General features: G+C 40.0%; 1 protein-coding gene across 3 annotated transcripts in view; it reads right to left on the minus strand.

The window, feature by feature from the left end:
• Positions 1-22,491, minus strand: part of CACNB2 (calcium voltage-gated channel auxiliary subunit beta 2) — a 405,285-nt gene that overhangs the window by 127,445 nt on the left and 255,349 nt on the right. The window contains exons 1-2 of one of the 3 annotated variants that reach the window (XM_004278620.3): positions 13,045-13,503; positions 11,884-12,003 (exon numbers count right to left, since the gene is read on the minus strand). In XM_004278620.3, coding sequence (XP_004278668.1) covers positions 11,884-12,003; positions 13,045-13,113 — 189 coding nt within the window. In that variant the 5' untranslated portion in view covers positions 13,114-13,503. Of the gene's footprint in view, positions 1-11,883; positions 12,004-13,044; positions 13,504-22,491 lie in introns of those variants that run through there. The other 2 variants (XM_049706556.1, XM_049706555.1) reach the window with 2 other exon arrangements.

Genomic DNA, 22,491 nt, shown 5'->3' on the forward strand with positions numbered 1-22,491 from the left:
AAGTGAGGAGGTGAAGAAGATAGTATTGTACATTACCATGGGGCTACGAGTTAAATGTCCTTTTAGACTGCACTCCTGATAATTAGGGATCAAAGCTTAATCATTTTATATCCTCTAGCATCACCCATACGGCAAGGGAGGGGATCAAATATAGGTGTGTTGAATGAATAATGCCTTCATTTAGCATGCGGAGATTTCTGTCTATGCAAAGGATTTTTATACTTCATTGTGTATATCCATTATAGGATTATTATATGTTTCAGATTACTTAACTGCACAGAATTAAGCTAGTAGCATATGCCAATGATCTGCTTTAATTCTGCGTGACTGTGTGATACAGGGTTGCCTTGTCAACCAAATGTGTAACTTGACTTGCATCTGCAAGGAATGCTGGCTGACTTAAATGTAGGGTTACAAGGGGTCCAATAAATATTTCATCTAGGGATGACCACAGTTCCTCTAAGAAGACAAAAGTAAGAGTTAAGATGTTTAAAATCCAGGGAATGGCTCTAGAAAGCAGAAAGACTGGACAACTTAATTGATGATTGACTGCCGACATTTTTGCTTCCTTCCTGCCAAACACACTTCCTGGTCCCATCTTGGGAGGTAGGGTGAGCAGAGTATTAACCTCACTTTTTTTTTAAGTGAGGAGAAGAACTGACTTTTTTTTTTTTTTTTAAAACAATCAATGTTAATCCTGCAAATATCAGTAGAAAGGATTCTTACTAGGGAATCACTAGATCAAAAATAACTTTCCCAGCTAATGTCATCCATCTTCCTTCCTCAAGACAGGATTTAGTTAAAATAAATGAACACTTTCTCAAGCCACACAAGTTTCTTTAAAACCATCACTAAGGCAGTTTCCTAGTTTTTCTTTACAACACATTCTCATCTCTCTCAAGTCAATTATAACATCTAACTTTACATTTTTGGCTGCTATAATTTTTAGACCATTCCTTTCACCATTTTTTTTCCTTAGGAGGAGACAACACTTATGAAATCTCTTTTCACATAGTTTCATCGTGATTTCAATCCTCTCTCCCTCCCTTGACCTACTTAAACTCAATTTCTTCAGCATTCTTCATCCAACCTGTTTCCTAGATATTTGATTATTTTTCCCAGAGGTGGTGTTTTTATTTTTAAATTTGTTTTAATAGTTGCCATGCTGGTTTTTTTTTTTTTTTGCTTTTGTTATTTAAGAAAAAAAAAGTTTTATTCCTTTAATCCTTCCAGAACATGTAAGAAAGAGGCAGCGTTAGTACACTGTCAGTTTATCCTTCGAAGAGGGGCTCACTGATTAGGTGAAAGAACGCAGGACAGAATTCTACCAAACAGAAGCCTGGGTCCTTGTCCTAATTCTGTCACTTAAGAGCTCAATGAGCTTGAACAAGACTCTTCAATATGCACCATCCATTTCTTCATAAAATGGGGTAACCATACCTGCCCTCCTTTCCCTACTGAGTAGCTGCAAAGACCAGGCAAAGTTATACTTTGGGATACTGGGGGCTGCAACACTGAGACACTACATAAACATAAGCTACTAATGGCTATGGTACAGCTTAACAGCATCATTAAAAAGAAGTCCAGGATACACACACACACACAAAAATTCTTTACAGCATTATTCACAGGAGCCAAGAGGTAGAAGCAGCCCAAATGTGCCTCAACAGATGAACGAATAAAGAAAATGTGGTCTACCTACATAACGGAATATTATTTGGCCTCGAAAAAGAAGGAAATTCTGTCACATGCTACAACACGGATGAGCCTTCAGGTCATGATGCTAAGTAAAAGAAACCAGTCACAGAAGGACCAATACAGTATGATTCCATTTATATGAGGTACCTCAGGTAGTCAAAATCATGGAAACAGAAACTAGAATGGTAGTTGCCAGGGACTGGGGGGAGGAGGAAACAAAGAGATATTGGCCAACAGGTAGAGAGTTTCAGGTTTGCAAGATGAGAAAGTTCTAGAGGTGCAACACAACAACCGGAACATAGTCAACGTGACTGAACTGTACACTTCAAAATGGTTAAGAGGATTAATAAAATCCACTTTGGTGTGGTTAGTTTAAGGTAAATTGGAATTAGATGGGATTTAAACAAAATTAAACCAAAGTAACAGCCTCTGTTGGACCCTCAGTTAGCAATCTTGATAACCTTAGAAAAAAGCACATCACTGGCTAGCAAAGGCTCTATCCACAAAGAGACATCCACTTCATGGTGGGGCGTCTATAATCCCCGTTGCCCTGATTCTGGTCTTCCAGCCCTCTCCCACCCCAGCAGTACCTCCCATCCACCTGCTCCCCATTCCTACAGCCTTTGGCTCACTGCTGTTAGTCTATCACTTATCACCTTATGCTCAGTCAGGACACACATGTCTGGCATCATCATTAATTGGACCAGGAGCTTCTTGAGGGAGAAACCACATCGAGCAGATCTTTGATACTCCTTCTTCTAGCTCCTAGCTCAATAGCACAATACCACCCATCAAATGTTTGCTAATTGAATAAATTCTACTGTCTTACAGTTTTCAACATCTTTCCTTTAGTTGTTGGTGGGGCAAAAACTCAAGAGCAGGGAGAGGTTGAGTGTTTTAACTGCTTAAAGATCTTTGTGTTGTTCCCCGTTCATATCCGGTAGAGAGAAAAAGAGGGAAGAATCATGTATTTATAGCTGTGCTTATAAAGATACCACAAAGATGTTCAGTTACAGCTCTCAATGAAAAAGAAGGCTTGAGCAGCAAAGTTTATAATAATCCTTCCCCAATCCATTTATGGTTTTGAAACAGCCAGAAGTCTGTATTATATTAACAGTCCTTAAAAGGGTTCTTACACAAGAGTGCAGTTTGAATGTGGGCAAACCTCAGCACCCTAGAACTCCCATTAATAAAAACCATAAATCCACTGTAAGAGAGTGTTGAATTAGAGTATCGGGTTCCCTTTAAAACATGTTAACTCTTATCCATTGGAAACTTAAAACTCACTCCTGGGTAGACTGCCAAGATAAATATAACCATAAGGAAACAGGGAACGATATGTAATTTTATTCCTAAAATACTCAGGTGTTACTCAGAAAAGAACCCGTGAGAAGAGCAAGAGAGCATTGTGTTAACTTGCTCTCGATAACAGACGCACGAATCTACAGCGACAAGATTAAGAAGCACAGAGCCTGCCTTTACTCTCAAGGGGCTCAAAGTCTAGTGCAGGGGACAGGACACCGCCTCAGTCCCGGGGACGGATAGGAGTGCAATTGGACCTGATCGATGAGCTGCTGTCAACATCACGTAATAGTGCAAATGCCACTCAGGGCAGCTGTCACTGGACAGTACAGATGTGCCACCCAGCACTCACCACCGAGTCAGAAACAGCTCCAAGACAGTAGTGACCATGTAACGGAGCAGAGCCCTATGGGGCCTTCCCAGAACCCCCCACCCCAAGTCCTCCGCCTGCCTCGTCTGTAGAAAAACTTGAGCCAAAGAATACGTTTCATCAGAGAAGTAAGAAAATGCAGATACGAAGGAAAACCATCAAACAAAACAAAATAATAATAGTTTAGTCATTAAACAAAGTCAAGGACCTTTAGTTCCTCTTCAAGGGCTATGGATAATATTCTGAGCCATGTCCTGTGAGCTGCTGTGCAGATACTGAAACCCCACCAGGTGGAAGAAGTTAACTACATGATGACCAGACTGTAGCCATGACATAAGCTGCCACAATTCCAAAGAAACAGGAACAAACTGATCCTGGAACTGAAGACTAACTGTACTTAAAACAATCAAGATGATGCTGATCAGACCACCCCACGACCAACTACAAGATGACGGTCAGAACTGACTGCGCTATCCCGCATGAAGCCCCCTCCCTCTACCTACACACCCACGAAACTCCCCTTGAAAAGCTCTTCCCCCGATTGGCAATGGGGAGTTGGTTCTTTGGGACGTGAGTCCACCTTCTCCCCAGGATTGCTGGTCTCCTCAATGAAGCTATCTTTCCTTTTACCCAACACTTGTGTCTCAGTGTTGGATTCTTGAGCAACAAGCAGTCGAACCTGAGTTTGGTAACAACCATATATAATGGTGTAGGGTGACCTTGCACAACTAAAAAGGGAATGAAAATAGTGGTTTCATTGCTTCTAATACAGACTCCCCATTAGACACTGAATTTGAAGGCAGGAGCAGTGTGTTCCAGCCACCTGTGCCCATCCCAGTCCCCTATCTGGGAACTCTGGACTGGACGTGTACAGCTCATGCAGTTATCACTGGAACCAAGAGTGTCACATATAACTTATCAAAAGGTCAAGCAGTCAGTCTACGGCAGAGATGGAATCCAAATCCAGACTTTCCCGAGTTGAGCCGTTGTGACAGAGACCACGTGACCAGCAGCACCTTAAACGTCTCCTACCTGACCCTTTACAGAAAAATACCTGCTGACCCCTGGACCAAGGCTTTGAGCTCGGGAGGATGAAATTCACATTGACGGAAATAAGAAAATGCAGAGAAGAAAGGGTTTGAGGGAAAAACATGGGGAGCTCCATTTTAAACGTCAGAACTGATAGAGATGCCGTAAAAAGGAAGATGTCAGATACTAACTAGGGAGATGTGAGATACTAACTAGGGAGAGAGACCAAGGGCAGAGGTTTAGACTTAATGTGATGATGAAGCAGTGAGAAGGACTAGATGGTAAAAGGAAAGATGGCAGTGGTTTAAAACTCGTTATGGACGTGAAGCTCTCTATTCAAAAGGAGAGCTTACACAGGAGTCCCAATATGTCAAAAAAGAAAAAAAAAAAAAAAAGGAGAGAGCTGTTTTGTCTGAATCTAGGAAGAATGAACCAGAACTCGAGCTGCTGGACAGCCCTCTGCCTCTGTAGCAGCTCCCAAGAATCCACCAGTTTGAAAACCAAAGGCATGCCTCCAATGATAAAAGCCAGAAGGTCAAGGTTGGTGCATTTGGCTGGATGAACTTCCATACTTTGGTGGAGGGAAACAGTGGAAGATATTGAAAAGGAACAACCAGAGAGGTAGTAGAAATGGGCTTATGTTGTAGCCAGGACCTGCCCGACAAAACTGACTCAGTAGAGAAGAAAAACCCTGAGACCAGTGTGAGCAAGAGCCAGCCAGCCTGCTGGGGGATGAGAGACCACCCAGAGGAAAAGGAGCCACCCAAGCTGACAGCTGCCAACCTACAGACACAGGCAAGAGTCCATCCCAGATGAGCCAGTCACCAGCTCACCTGCCAGCTGGCCAGTGATGCGTGGAAGAACATCGTGACCTAAGCCACTAAACAGAGAGCAGTTTGTTCTGATGTAAAAGACAGTACAGGAATTGATGCTGTAGGTACCGCATGATCATAACTGCTCTAGAGGATTTCAAAAAGCTTTGCTTTTTCCTCTTCTATCTTTCAAATTGGCTATCATGAACAGTAATCACTCAGCAAGTGTTGTCAGTACTGTGTTATTACTATTATTGTCAATTAACACTGGAGATGGGTGGAATTACAGCGCCAGCGTATATGACTGTGCGTACCCAGTCATATTTATGAGTTACGCAGAAACCTAACAGGTGCACAGGGCTTTCACATACTTTTGCTTTCTTACAGGTAGAAAAAAATGCAACCTAAGTTAATATGTATTTCAACAATAAACGAACGCACGATGTTGGAAATTAGATATATTTTGCCAATTTTCTAGCTGTATTTGGAAGGTAGCTGCTATGAGCAAAAGAGGGCTGACAGTGTTTCAATGCAAAAATTAAGAGACATTAAAATCAACAATGGGAAAATAATTTGAGCCTAAAATATTTTCCAAAGAATGTCTCCCATACTTCATGTTTTTGGTGATGAGACCTCTCTGCTAGATTTTATTTCTTACCAATTAATTGTGTTATTTTTCCCCCTATGTGTATAGTATGTGATAAGAGAGTATGTGACACAGGCGTATATCCATACTTCTCTCCTACCTCCCACGTGATTTTCCCAGTAAGATTCATTTTTAAAAACATGGCTAATGTTTCTTGAAATAAAAAATTCATGTTTGGGTTGAAGGTGAATAACCACATTCCTGTTTCTTCTTTCTTCTGAAAAGGCCAGGTAGGGGAATATTTCCAACTGGGTAGGATTCTCCCAGTGTCTAAGGCATTTATGGACTGAGGTAATATGAGAAACATTTCTCTCCTCTTTTATAGTATGTTTATTGATAAACGTGGGGAATAAAAACATGGTCAACTGAACAAATGCGTCCTCCTGAAAGTTTTTTTTTTTAAAGTCTAAACCCATAGATGCAAAGAACAAAAAATGAGATGGGGGTAGACAAAAACGTAGGGTAGAGAAAACAATAGGCAGTGGCAATTCACAGAGTAGAAAGAGTGAAAACTAAAGCAAGAGACTGTGGACTCGTTTGGGGACACCAATCAGATGAAAAGAAAAGCCACCCCCCCCCACTACCCTATAAAAGACCAGCAGTCCAGAAGCTTCCGGTCAGCTGAATATCATGCTCTTAATCATGAATGGATAACCCCAAGTCAAACTTTTGAAGAAAGTCTCCAGAGGTAAGAATAAAATCCAACTAAAAAGTTTAAAAAACACTGACAGTACAGAAAAATCTTTAAAAGATAATCTTAGGGCTTCCCTGGTGGCACAGTGGTTGAGAGTCCGCCTGCCGATGCAGGGGACATGGGTTCGTGCCCCGGTCCGGGAAGATCCCACATGCCGCGGAGCGGCTGGGCCCGTGAGCCATGGCTGCTGAGCCTGCGCGTCCGGAGCCTGTGCTCCGCAATGGGAGAGGCCACAACAGTGAGAGGCCCGCATACCGCAAAAAAAAAAAAAAAAAGATAATCTTAAGAGAGAGAAAATATCAAAGCCATGGAATAAGGACAAGAAGCTATAAAAAGGGAGACAAGAGGAAAGTTCTTGGGAATTAGACATTTTCAAAAATAAAAATTTCAATAGGTAGGTTAAAAGTGGAGAAGAACTCGATGACTAGAACAAAAAGGCAGAGGGACGGTAGGGAAACGTGAGTAGAGAAGAAAACTCTAATCAGACACGTGAAAAACTAGAGAACCAGAAAAAAGAGGAAAGAGCGGGAGAAGAAATGATCAAAACCAAATAAAGAGACAAATAAATAACACACTTTCCAGAAGTGAAGTGACTGGCCTTCACACTGATTCACACGAAGAGCCGGGCACAAGAAATAATAAGCCTCACACCAAGGCGAAATTCCAAAATTCCAAGGGAAGAACAGTTCTCAAAATATTAGAGAAAATTATACAGAAATCGAGCTCAGAGACAGAATGACGTGGGCAATCACAACAGCAGTGCTGGATGCCAGAAGAAAACAAAACAATGCCTTTAAAATTCGGAAGAAAAACGCTTTTCATACATCAATACTATACCCAGCCAAACTAGCAATTAAATGCGAGGCTACAATAAAGACATCTTCCAGTTGGTACGGTCTCAGAAAAGTAGCCTTCCTCTGGAAGGTTCCACGTTTTCTGGCTGCTGAGCCTTTCCTAATGTTAGCCATTACTCACATTACTTATCAGGCCTTCCCTCTCCTCCACTCCCCACTTTCTACTTTACAAGCTAAACTCCATCCTGGAAGGTATAGTTCGAAGCCGTCACCACCTCCAGGAAGGATTTTCTGTTTCTGCCAGAAGGGGGCAGTCTATTCCTCTGGAGACTCACAGACCTCCTTACTCCCCTAAAACACTTCTCGTCTGCTTCTGATTAGTGTGATTTAAGGCCACGACTTTTCTCCCTAAACAAATACTAGAAGTTTTCTACAGCAAAATATCTGCCTGTTTTTTTCTTGTGGCTCTGGTCTTGCAATGCCTTCCCTACTCACCAACTGTGACTAATACACTTTCTTCAATATAGTAGACATTTACTAATAAGAGAGCAATTGACTTAAAATTTAACATTAATCCATTCTGCTAAGAATACCACACTGAACCCATTTCATCTCTGCTCCAATGCCTTCCACATCCAGATTTCCCAACTCAGAGTCTCTGCACGTAGGGCAGGAAGGATCATTTTTGGGGAGTGAAAAGGAAAAGAAAAAAAAAATTCTTTCAATTGGAAAAAAATGATCTTAGGACCCAGCAACATCCATGCAAAAATCTGTACATGAATGTATGTAAGAGCATTATCCACAATAGCTTAAAAACGGAAACAACCCAAACGTCCACCAACTGATAAATGGAGAAATAAAATGGGATCTATACAGACAATGGAATATTACTTGACAAGGAAAAGGAACGGAGTACCAATACATGCTGTAACAGGAGTGAACATTGAAAATGTTACATACGTGAAAGCAGCCAATCACAGCAGACCTCCTATTGCATGATTTCATTTACATGCAATAACGAGAACAGACAAATCTATAGAGACAGAAAAGTTGAGTAGTGGTTGCCTAGGGCTGCGGTGTGTGGGGAGAATGGGACATGACCACTAATTTAGAACACGGGACTTCTTTAGGGGACAATGAAAATTTTCTAAAGTTGGTTATAGCGATGGCTGCACCATGCTAAATATTCTAAAAACCATTGAATTGTACACTTGGTTTTTTTAAAAAATTTTATTTATTTATTTAATTTTGTCTGCTCCGGGTCTTAATTGCTGCACGCACGATCTTCTTTTTTTTTTTTTTTAGTTGTGGCACGTTGGTATGCGTGCGGGATCTATTTCCCCAACCAGGGATAGAACCTGGGCCCCCTGGATTGGGAGCACAGAGTCTTAACCACTCAACCATCAGGGAAGTCCCACATTGTACACTTTAAATGAGTGGACTATATCTCAATAAACCTGTTCTAATAAAAAGATCAATGTGGGAATAAACTAAATTCCTATATTATTTGTGTTTAAGACAATATCATTTGTGTTTAAGAGCACTAGCTTAAATAGGGCAGGCTTTGCAAAGTACGGCAAACCTGAACAAGATCAAAATGTGCATCTGGGATCAGAAAACACCAAGTTGAAAAACAAGGTCATATCAGTTACTTGCCTCAAAATAAATATTTAATCTGTTCACTGTAGAGTTTACTAGTTTAAGAGAAGCCATACTAAAGCAGTAGTGAAAACTATTGGGTTTTATGGGAATCACAGACGGCCTGGTTATATAACCTTACGTAGGTCACTTAATTTCAAAAGTTTATTTTCTCTAGTTTCACTCCTTGCCAATCACCTTATTTCATGGGCATATTCTTGGCAATTAATGGATAATATATTTCATATTTACCAGGATCTGAAAGCACTGTTGAGGTTTATTCCAGGCATTTGCACACACTTAGGGCACATGATCTGCAGGGTTGGTAAGTTAAAGCACCCACTTAGAAAGGCTTCCCGTTTGAGGGATACTATCATGGTTACAAAACAAATGTAGAAAACGTTTTGAGTCTTCCCAAATGAATGGAAAAAGTGTCTGAAAGTCTCTTAAAAGTAAACAATGATTTCGTATATTTTTGAACTTTAAGGTTTCATTTTGAAATACGTCCCACAAAGGCACAATGATCTACTGGTGGAGGAGAGGAGAGTAAAAATAGCCTAATGAATGGCCCATCTACAATCCTTCTTTTGTATGCCTTCTTCAAAGATATCAGAATTAAGAAATCAGGCCTACCAAACCATGATTTTAACTAAAAGTAAACTTAAATCCTACTCTCTGTATCTTCTTTCAGAACATATTCCAATTCTCACTCACCCTAGTGTAACTCATTTGAATACATCAGAGGTTTAAGATGTGCGCCTAATTTTAAAGAAGAAAAATGGATGTAGGTAAACTATTTTCATTAAACATACGATACAGCCCTTCAATTATTTTGCCTTTGTTTTAAATTCTCTTCATTTCCTTTCACCTCTACTTCACTTGTAACTATAAGCTTTTTAGTCTGTATGACAAATAACACGAACCTGGTTTGAGTTAGGAACAATATTGTGATCCACGCTGGGTTGAAAAATATTTAAAAGTTCTGTGCAGCTGTGTCACTGAACTCAGAACTTACAGCAGTGAGAGACAAAAATGCACCAATCAGATAACTAAAGACTTCGTGGTTTGTGAAAAGCAACCCTACAAGACACTGGGTTGTATGATGATGTGATATGAGCCTGTGAAACTGTTCAATTTTGGTATGTGAAAAAAATCACAGTGAACGAGTGCAAACAGAACACTCTTATTTCTGGAACACGGACTCATTTATTTTTCTTGACTTTCCTTTTCACCCAGGTGCAAACTATAGAGTGTAGAATTCAGATTCTAAATTGCAACTTATATTAGCTACACCGCAAATGTGGGGCAATTAACTTCACTAGTCATACATTCATTATTTAATTTCAACTTCATAATTTGTCTATTGCCGTAAGAACATTTAACAAGAAATTTATCCTCTTAACAACTTCTAAATGTAGATTGTGAACTGCAGGCACAACGTTGTACAGGAGATCTCTAGGACTTAATCATCTTACATAACTGAAACTTTGTCTCCGTGGAATAGCAGCTCCCCATCTCCTCCTCTAGCCCCAGGCAACCACCATTCTGCTCTCTGCTTCTAGGAGTCTGACTACTTAAGATACGTCATGTCAGTGGAAGCATAAAGTGACCTTCTGTGACCTGCCCTCCACTTTCATCCGTATTGTCACAGCATAATGTTTTAAATGGTTCACTTGGGTAGGGCAGATTAGTTGGTGGCAACTGGGCCACACCTTGCTTTTATCAGTTCCCTGCCTCTGCCCTTTATGAATCCTCTCACAGTCAAGACTGTGTCGCACCTGGAGATGACTTCCCTGCTCCCTGAGGTGAGAACATTGTTTTGATGTCCGGAAGTCCTGCTTTTCTTTTTAAAAGTCAAGGTCTCCTGGCAGCTCCTCTGCAAACTACTATGGCAGCTGGGCTACAGGTCACATGCATATTACATAATGGCAGTCCATGCGTTCAAACGAGCATCTCCAAGCCACGATTCCCATAGCAACACACAGAGATTTTACTCATCTCAGAGATGAAGCAGCCAGCAGAAGTATTCTAATGTTAGTTACCCTCCATTTTTTCTTTTTTTTTTTTTTTTAGCAAGATCAACACGGCACTGTTTTCGAAGCAGTCATTTTTTCAAAAGAAAACCGATGAAGACTGTGTTAAAATATGTTCACTTAAAAGTTACCGAGTTACCACACACACCAAGGCCCTTTGAACATGAACAACAGTCGATGCTTTAGAAATAGCTGCTATTTGAACGAATGCATGGGGAAAACAATCCAAGTCATGGCCATTAGTGAAATGAAACAGTCTCAGCTGAATTCTGTACTTCTATGTTTCATATGTCTTTTCCAGTCCCCCCTTCCATATATATGCACTTTGTTACTGTGGGATGGAGAAGAAAGTGCTCCAAGGGAACAATTTTAATGAATAAAATCCTTTCTTGCTTTATTTTTGAAAAGCATAATGCAATCCATTTTGTAAATATAAGAAAAATGCCATCATAAAACACCTAGGGAGTAAAATTTGGGAGAAAAATTGTTGTCTAAGAGAATAAACATTAGCTTGAAGAATGTCTGTTTTTCTGAGCAGAGAAATGGTTCCTGAAAAAACTGAAGTAAAATCCTTTTGATATTAGAAGGAGTTTTTCCTCTTTGCATATTCAGGGATCCTTTCTGTGTGTCTAAATAAACCATCCACCCACGGAAACAAGTTGCCTGGATTATAAAACAACATAAAAGGCAAGACCACCCATATATCACACTGCCTTTCTCTGTCAAGGGAAGAAAGTACATTCCATTTCTTATACCTCTCTTCCGCCAGAGAGACCACATGTGCACTTCAGGAGGAACTGCCACAGGTGGCCCATCACGGACCCAGCACGACATGCAAAGAGCCTGGCGGAGAACGGAGGGTTTTACCTTTGCTTTCTCCAGCTGGGCCTGGGCCTGTCGTCGTGCTTCTCTGCGCACCGTCTCCCGATCTTCCTCCAAAGAAACATCTGAATCGGAGGGACGGCTGGTGTAGGAGTCTGCCGAACCCTGGAGAGGGAAATCGACCTTTTAAAAGAGATTGCATCGGGCTTCCCTGGTGGTGCAGTGGCTGAGAGTCCCCCTGCTGATGCAGGGGACACGGGTTCGTGCCCCGGTCCGGGAGGATCCCACATGCCGCGGAGCGGCTGGGCCCGTGGACCGCTGAGCCTGCGCATCCAGAGCCTGTGCTCCGCAACGGGAGAGGCCACAGCAGTGAGAGGCCCGCGTACCGCAAAAAATAAATAAATAAATAAAAGAGATTGCATCTATGAGGTCTGCAATGGCCACGTCTCACTGACACGGCAGTCAGCTTCCTAGACTGTGCTATCCATTCCTGAAAAGAGGAGAAAATAATCCACCTGGTGGCAAACCAGCTCCACACATGGCGCTCTGGTCTGCAGACCACGCACTAGGAGAGCTGTGCCTTCCAAATTACCATTCCTTCCCAAACCTTATGGGCCAGTTAGCAGCCTTTCTGGAAGCCAGAACAAGTTCTTTGTATCATCAAACCAGCTCTGTGCTGCAGTGCACCGTAGGGCACAGGCGGGTTTCAAGGAGAGCTTCAAGAACAGTCTACAGCTACAGCAAGAATTTCCAATTACAAAGAAGACAGGCTAATAAAACATACAGGAAAGTCGAGCGAGTTACCAACTTGAACTCTCTGAAATGTCACTACCATAGATGTCACCCACTTTCATCTTAAGCATCCTTTGGTACCTACCTCCGTATTCACCTGATAGCTCCTCTGACGAACCTGTAATGCAATAGCCGCCAGCTTCCCTCAGTCTTTAAGCAACACATTGTTTTTCAATCCCTTTAAATAGATATTTCATCAAAGCTGTCTACGGAAAACACCTGCCCGGGAGAGCTCCTAGGGCAATAAATCACAGCATGGGAAAAGGAGCTCGGAGGATTAGAGGACTCTCTCCCGTTCCCTCTCCAGCAATCAACATATTACTCATCACGGGCGCCCCGGACAATCCTCACTGTACCCGCAGCAGAAACAACGACAAAATAACGTCTCCCCTCAACGAGAGCCCTGGAGCTTACAGAGATGTCCGAATTCTTCAGCCTTCCTCCCTTGGCGCGTTTCAGAAGCCTGACCCAGGTGGCCTTCATCAGCCAGACAGCGCCCTTCTCGTCCGCAGCTGCAGCCCCGGGCACCGATCCTCAGTGCGCGCTGAGCCCCGCAGAACCCCTTCTCTGTTCCCGTCCATGCTCTGGGCAAACCCCTCCTCTCCGTCCCTTTCTGCCTCCGGGGCTTTCACTTCCTAGCCCGGAGGACTCCAGTCCAAGGAGATTCTTATTTTCCCATTCCAGCCAGTGGGGAGGGGAAACAAACACTCGAATGATTTCGATTGCTTTAAAGATAACACTTCAAGTGCATCCAAAGGCATCAACTCGTCCTAAACTTCATGCATCTTATTACCCTATTCTCTTCCCAACACTTGGATCGTTAAAAGACATCAGTTGTAAGAGAGCCTTTAAAACACACACACACACACACACACACACACACACACACAAACCAACCTAGTGCAAAACGTATGCAGTGACATTTGCAAGTGCAAAGGTCAAGCCTTATCTTCAGAGATCTGGAGGGGGAGGGCGGAGGACGCGCTCACCGCACTGGGCATGCTCCGTGTGTAGCCTTTTTACGCAGACGCTCACATCACATGGTTAGTCTCTGTCAGATTGCCATTTTGCATCCAAAGTGTAAACATCTGGAAAGGGCTTTTTGCTTCTATAGTAACAGGCACCTGTAATGTTTGGCGTGTTTCTATTTCAGATCATTCCCTCAGAAATAAAGTGTAATCTCTCCCTCTTTTTTTTTTTCATTTAAGGATCTCTTTCCATTAATGTGCTGCAGAAAGTATATCCTATGCCACTGGACAATTCGTAGATAATAAATACGATGTACACTGATGGGCGACCAAAATCAAATCGTGCTCATCCCTCCTAGTATCAAGCCGCTCTTGACGGCTCTCGATTTCCTAAACAAAATACGAGAGATTTGCCCATTGCGTTAGGTCTTGAAAGTAATCACAGCGCTAAGCAATGCGTTTAACGGAGCTCAAAGTGACTTCGAACTGCTTCTGCAACTGAGAAACTACCCTTCCAAATAAAGTCACTGGAATAAATAACGGTGTGAACTGTTAGCACGTAATTACGAAGAAATTTCAAAGCCTGGTTGATTTATTAGGTGGCGTTAAGATTCACAGAGCAATCTGGTCCAAACTCTTCTTACAAATAAAGTGACTGGGGCTTGGGAAAGAAAGTTACTTATTAATTTCCACTACTAATGGAATTACATTTTCGAAACTTTATGAAGAAGCACACACTTCCAGGTTTCTTAAACATAAAATACTATCACTGCATTCCGAGCTACATTTCTGTTTGAGTGTCCTGGTGGGGATTGTTTTGTAAAGTCTCATGCGAATGAAAGAAAGGATTCTTATGAAAATCTTCCTTACTTTCCCTCCCTCCCTCCCTCCCTTCCAAACCCTCCCCACCCCCATTCCTTTCATTTCTAGGCTAAGACCAATCTTCATGACTTAAACATCAGAAAATACAGTAGAATAGAGGCTTTAGAATAAATGTTGTAGATCAAATGCACCCTCATTGTGGTATCATAACATAAATCAATAAATAGATTACTTACCTTGTTATCAAGTGAACGTAAAATGCATGAGGAATAGGAAATGCATTGCAAGTTTTTCATTCTAGTACAATTCACAAGGGAGATAGGGGTTTTTCTACACCAACACACAGGCTAGGGGATTCCTAATTTTCCCAGAGGGTTTCCTATAGCAGGAATAGCACAGCAGAAAATTACCATGAAGCATGATCATATCCCATAAAAGACATCAGGCCCCGTAGTCACAAGTGCCGGCATTTTAAACCCAGTCACCCTGTCACAGGATCAGGTCATAACTCAGTGAAGATACAAAGTTTCTGTCATTAAGAAGCCCATAATGAGAGGAAGAGAGTAACACACACACACACACACACACACACACACACACACAATTGTGTGTGATCTCATTCCCTTTTGAACAAAATAAGATTTAAAAAATCCTTTGCTCATAATCAGATGTAGCTTTTAATTACACGGTCATTTTGAGACCTGTTTCCAGGTTGAAATAATTAAGCAGTTTAAGAGCCCCTCTCCACTGAGTTTTGGCAATGATCTTTTTTTTCTTATAATTTTTTTAACATCTTTATAGCAGTATAATCGCTTTACAATGGTGTGTTAGTTTCTGCTTTATAACAGCAATGATCTTTTGAATACTTGCAACAATATATTAACCTTTGACAATATGATGTGTGACTTCAACTGATGTCCACGTGACTTTCATTCCTTGGATATGTGAAGTACACACTTTCCAAATACTTTTCATTGTAGAAGTTACATGTATCCATTACAGGACAAGAGACACACAGATAACATTTACTTTAAATTCTCCCATCCAAAGAGAGTCACTATTAAATGGTAGCGCTGTTTAGCTTCCAGAGTTCTTGCATTTTTGAAAGTCACCCTCCAAACGTGTGCCTTACAATTAATCTCCTTCCTTCCGGGAGTGTGGATTTATGCAGTCAGAAGTGGTGTATCTAATTAAGCTTCTGCCTTTGGTACCATGTGGACTTTCTGGGTCATTCTGACTCAAGTAGCCTTCAATCAGGAAGAGCTGGCAGTCACTTCCGTAAATGCAGAAAAGGTTAGCACAAGATGTACCCCTGATCTCTCGGGTTCCTGCAATATGATTAGCTGAACTTTTGTAGTATTTGTCCTGGCAGGTACATCACAGATGTCCTTTTCCACATCTTAATATTCTCATTCCTCATCATGCAGTTCTAAAATGCAACCTGCAGCTAATGTCTACCAATAGCTCACCTGGGCTCATTTATTTTTATCCTCAGGAGTCTCACTCCAAATTGTGTTCTTTGCTTACTGGAGACTTTAGTTAATTGGATTAATTGATGCTTCTATCTATGATTCAGTTTCTGGCGTTTTCCAATTTATGCCAAATATTTACACACAAAGCATCAAGCTTTTCCTTTAACACTTTTTTTTGTAGTTATAATGTTTGCTTTTTTCATGCTGTTCTCTACTGTTTCAATCATGTCTATTTCCAGGACGGTTTTTCTTGAATGTTCTTGTACTTCCTCTCAGCCTATTGAGGACCAGCATCTTGGATCCCAAGTGGGTCATCCATTTCTGTAGACTCTTCATATGAAGCCTGAAGCAATGCTCTTGGGCAAAATCAATTTCTCATAGTATCCCAAGGCTACCTCAGTTTTAGACAAAGCTGTGTCCCATCCAAAATACTCAAGACTTCAAAGGTATAGGACTCATGCATAAGACTCCTCGTGTACAGGACTATGCAAAGTTCAGAAATGACACGGGCTATTCAGAGGAAGCCCATTTTCATTAATATTGTATACTTTGGTTTGCCAATGTCACAAAATTACTATTCAAATCCATTCAATCACGAAAATCTCAGATGTGACTGGCCTGCCATTTGGCGAAACTTGAAAATATCAACAGAGGTGACGGTGATAAATCTATCACCATCCCTGTTGTGGGGATGGTGTTCATCCAAGTTCATCCCTGTTATGATTACGTAAAAGCTAAAATATTAGCTTCGATTTTCTCAAGAGCATAGGAAAATTTGTAAACTTTGTGTAAGTTTCATAAGTACTGGTGAAGAGATTAAATTTTGCCCTGAAACTAAACCAAACCAAACCGAACAAAAACACACACCACATGCATCTATTCAGTACTTACTAATTTGGTACCGTAAGTGCTATAACTGTAAGTTAAATGCTGGGACTATGACTTAGTTTCCATCATGAAGCTTGATATTCTAGTGAAGAAGACCAATTAAAATAATTATCAGAAAAATAATTACAGTTGAGAAAACAGTGAACAGGCTGAGACGAGAAAATGAGGATGGGAAGATGCTACTTTAGTTGGGAAGACAAGATGATCATCTGAGATGATATTTAAGCTGAAATATCCCAAAAGATAAAGAAAAAACAAGTTAGCCTTTGGATGTGCTGAGAAAAGCCATACAGGAAAAGGGAATGGAATATGCTAAGGCCCTGAGGACAAGGAATGCTTCGCAGTTTGAGGAAATGAACAGAGATCAGTGAGGCTAACGTGCTATCTTGCAGGTGTACTTATTTAAGCCTTCTCTCCTTTCCCTTCTTTTTCTCTCTGCAGGTGACACACCTGGAATAAGTATTCTGGGAATCCTTTTCATTTATGTGGCATCACCTCACAGAAAAACTCCTTATACATGTTTGATTTTCTTAATTAGGAGCGGTATTTAAGTTGTCAGTAAGTTCCACATTATTGGGAAAATCCTGTCTTCTGAGGTTTAAACACAGTTCTCTGAATTTCTTCCTTCTAAATCCAGGGCTATCTCTTAAAGGCTAACATCGGTATATTTTTGAGATTGTTCTATATTACATTAATTCGAGCAATCAATTTATTAAGGCTAGACTATGTAGACAAGTGATAATAACTGCTAATTTTTAATGAATGCTTACACTGTACTAGGCACGGTGCTGATTCACCAGTGTTACATAATTTAATAATTAATTTTCTCCATTTTTCACTGATGAAGAAACTGACATAGAGAAGTTAAGTTACCTGAGTGAGGTTACAAAGCTAAAAATCGATGGGGGTAGGAATTAACCTTCAGCAATCTGAATTTAAGTTCCACGCATGCATCAGTTCAGAAAATTAAAAGCCAGAACAAATCCCTACATGCAACTGATGTTTCTATTAATCAAAAACATTTTTCTTTCTTTTTTTTTAAATTGAAGTATAGTTGATTTACAATGTTGTGTTAGTTTCAGGTGTCCGGCAAAGTGATTCAGTTTATTTATACACACACACACACACACACACACACACACACACACACACTATATATATATATATTCATTTTCAGATTCTTTTCCAGTATAAGTTATTACAAGATATTGAATATAGTTCCCTGTGCTATAGAAAACATCTTTTTCTGTCTGCCAGGCACACGTATGAACTTTTCTAAAGGTCGTAATGTGTCACGATGACTCCCAAGTTCTCACCTCTATCTCTGCTGAGCTTGGCATCCTCCCCCTCCCTTCCTTTCTGCCTGTCCCCGTCCCTTCCCCATCCCCTCACTCACCCCCCACACATATACATCTTCACAGATTCTCAAATTTTATCTTCCTCAAAGGCACAATGAAGGTGCAATGAACCAGACAGTTTCTCATTCATCAGTGTAACACAGTTTTGTGAAAAGTTGCCTGATACCCTGAAATTTTCCTCATTCAGAGTATCTCAGTTGTAAAGCGTTCTTTTTTTACTTATCTGCAATGGAACGCAGGTAAGTAGAATAGGAAAACAATGGAAGTCAAGAAAGCAGGTATTTAAGTTTTCCCCTTTTCCCTGAAAATGAGCATAACTTTGGCAAGCTGGCCTTCAGCAGCCTCTTTGGTAGCTACTCTGGCCTGAAGCTGGCTGGAATTCAAGGGTCTTCTGACTAATCTTTCAGTGCAATAGGAACAGCTGCTAGTTTTCAGCACTGAAACTAAAGTTACTACAGACTAGAAATGATAGGCCCAAGTCTCAGAGATGTGACTAACTTACATATTTTTAAGAGTAATATATTAAAACACCGTAATTACCAAATTATTCCTCAAATTGAGGGTCTGATGGATGTTTACATTTCGTAGAAGAGTCCAATATTTGTAAAACGTGACACTGTTAAAAAGAACCACTATGAAAAAACTAATATTAGATGGGAAATTTAACATTATTTTGAGTTTTAGATTTCAAGCATAGGATAAATAATTTCCCTTCACAATTACAACAGTGTTTGTGTATGTTGGGGGAGTTTTTTAGCCTATAATATATATTTACTGATGGCGATAGATTACAAGTGTTTTTTCATGCTAATATGATTTCTTAAAAATTTATTTTTCATTCATGAGAATAAAAATGAACAGGTAAGAAGAAGAAAATTAGTGGCCTGGGAGAGCTGGACTTTCTCAAAATATTGCTGAAAAAAATTAAAGGAGTGAATGAAGCCACATAGAAAATTCTGGGTATAGGAATTCATGATGGGTATGGATATAGCAAGAAACTCTGAGTGGGCATCACTACCTTTAGTCTTTCTACTGAATCATTCCACTCAGCATACACACGTTATTATTTCCCTCTGCCTACTCAATCAATGTGATACACCACATCTACAAAAGAAAAAAAACCACATGATCATCTCAACAGAAGCAGAAAAAGCATTTGACAAAATTCAACATCCATCCATGAAAAAATATCTTACCAAAGTGGGTTTAGAGGGAACATATCTAATAAAATAATAGCTAAATAGATATAAAGGAATAATAGATAAATCAATATAAATAAATAAATAATAGATAAATATAAACTAATAACAGGGAAATAATAGGAAATATTAATAATAGGGAAATAACAGGAAAAATAATAATAGGAAAATAATAAAAGCTATTTATGACAAAACCACAGCCAATATAATGCTCAACGATGAAGACCTGAGAGCCTTCCAGCTAAAATCCAGAATAAGACAAGGATGCCCACTTTCACCACTTCTATTCAACATAGTATTGGAAGTCCTGGCCACAGCTATCAGACAAGAAAAAGAAATAAAAGGTATCCACATTGGAAGGGAAGAGGTAAAACTGTCATTATATGCAGATGACATGATACTATTATTTCCCTCTGCCTAAGAAAACCTTCCCTGGACTTCATTTTCTCTGCCAGCTTTCACCCCATTTCTTTGCTCTCCTTTGCAGAAAAAAAAAAAAAAAAAAAAAAGCCTATAAGAAGTTGCCCACGCTCACTTCAGTTCTCTACGGATCTCTCTTAAGCCTACTCTCTCCCACCGCTGTACCCAAAACTGCTCAAGGTCATCAGCAATGAATCAAATCCCAGGGTCAATTCTCAGTGCTCATCTTAACCTATTGGTAGCATTGAGCCTGGTTGTTTAATATCACTCTCCACCCTTTATTCACTCACTCAAAGTTGCTTTCTCAAAGCACTCTCTCTCGGTCTTTCTCTTACCCACTGGCTGCTCCTGAGGAGTCTGCTTGGCTGGGATCTCCTCTTCCACCTCTCTCCTCCATCCTCCTGTCTCACACACAACCTCCTTTCTGCTCCAACCTCACTGATGCTCCTCACAGGCACCAAGGAAAGCTCTCTCCCTAGATTTCCACACGATGATCACTTCCTTCAAGTCTTTGCTCAGTTGGCCCCTTTTCAATGAAGACTTCCTCTACCATCCAATTTAAAACTGCAATCCCCACTGCCCTCCAGCATCACTCATCTCACTTACCATGTTCAACATTTTAAAAATAGTGCTTTTACCTCCTAGTATACAATATAATTTACTTATTATGTTTATTGTTTAGTGTCTACCTCTCTCCACTAGAATATAACATCCATGAGAGCAGAGATTTTTTTTTTCTGTTTCATTTACTCATTTATCCTAAGTGCCTAGAATAGTGCCTGGCACAGAATACATGCTCTATAAACATGTGTTGAATGAATGAATAGGGTTACCAGAGAGAGAGAGAGCCTTTTCTTCCTCACATCCTAGATCCTGAAGCTATTCTGCTATACAGGGTCCTCCTTAGCATTCCTGAACATTTCTAAACATTCTTAAAACATTCCTAAATATTCCCATGTCTCTTCCTTACTAAAAAAACCCAAACAAACAAAAAACAAAACAAAATAAAAAACACCAACAGCAATCTTACCCACAGTTAATGTCAATAAATATTTGCTATGATGAGTAGAAGAATAAAACAAAAACATCAGCCTGAAGATATACTTGGTATTTTATCATAAACCTCAATAAATACCAAGTTCATTAACGTAGTGTAAATGTCAACTGTCTGATGATTAAATAAACATGTTCCACAACAAGCAAGCTACTAAAAAGAAAAGTCATTACACTTAAAATGTATATAGCACCCTTGCAAGAAATGTAAGAGAGATTCTGACGTTTTAAAAATGTAATTAAAGCTTATTTTCTATAAAGCGTCTTCTTTTCCCATTAATTGCACTTCTTCATTCCAGGGGCTTAAATTTCCAATCCTAACACTGCTAATGACTCACTGTGTAGCCACAGGCAAGTCATGCAAATATTCCCCAGGCTAATTCCCCCTCTGCAAAATGAGTACAGTAAATCAAAGCTACCAGAAAGAATATTCTCGAGCATTTCCTTACAGATGGTGGAAAATACATTGTAAATATGACATATTCAAATAGACTGTTTACAGACTGTTACTGCTCATACACTGCTCCTGCTGGTCCTATGAGAATAGAGTTTAAATTCACAGAAGGAAAAAAACCGTGACTGTACATATAACTTCTAGTAAGATGGAATGTTTAAAAAATCAAGTCAGCACAGGAGGAAGATATTTCTTCAAGCAATTTTGGATCATATATTTAAAAGGAAGGCACCTATTAACTGGACAAATACACAACTCCGGAACATCTTAACAGGCTCTCTACTGCTAAATAAAGATCATATCAAAAGATATGTCCAGCTGCGAGCTTTTTCTTGAGTGGCAGAACAATCAAACAATGAACCTTGGATCCTGCCTTCCAGAGAGAATTCTCCCAGGTGGCAATGAACCATCAATCCACAGACATTAAAGGACAGTCAGCACATGTATCCTCCAGGGAACCCCAGAGCTGTGAAAAGGGATATGGCTTCAGTCCTTCAAGATTTCACCCTCTAAAATTTTCTTTCCATATACATAAGTTTTTCTCATTGATACGAAACACAGTAAGAGAACAACAGACATAAGCAGACAAAGGTTATGGATACAAGATTCACAAAAAAAATCAGTTACCCACAAGCATCTGGAAAAAAATTTTCAGTCTCACTAAATTAGACACAATACCATTTCCTCATTAAACGAGTACTCTCTGCAAAGTGCCAATTCACAATGTTATGAGGACACATTACAACCAATGCTTTCACATCTTGTTCATAGTTTTACTTTAGTACAACCTTTTGGGAAAACCAAGTTCTTTTTGTTTGTATCTAGATATGTATCTAGACTAATATGTATCTAGGCTAATGATTTCACTTCTGGAACCTGTCTTTAAAAAATTCTTAGATTATGGTTCATAAACTTAAACTATTATACAACCTTAATAATAGTTACAGAGACTAAAGGGCATTATAGGCAAATGTTTATCATGATCATATTTGGTAAAAAAAAAAAGAAAGAAATTAAAAAAAACCCTGAATCATTTCTATAAATACATACATTCATGTATGTAAAAATACTGGGAGTACACAAAAATAACAGGAGATAGAGGACTAGATTCATTGTTTTTTAATTCAGGGGACTAATTTTAATTTTTTTCTGTAATGTTACCATTTTTGTGATTAGAACTAAAAAGCTCATGCTTGTTGCAATTGAAATGTATAACAAAACACTCTG

This window comes from Orcinus orca, chromosome 2, assembly GCF_937001465.1.
Source record: "Orcinus orca chromosome 2, mOrcOrc1.1, whole genome shotgun sequence".
Lineage (NCBI taxonomy): Eukaryota > Metazoa > Chordata > Mammalia > Artiodactyla > Delphinidae > Orcinus > Orcinus orca.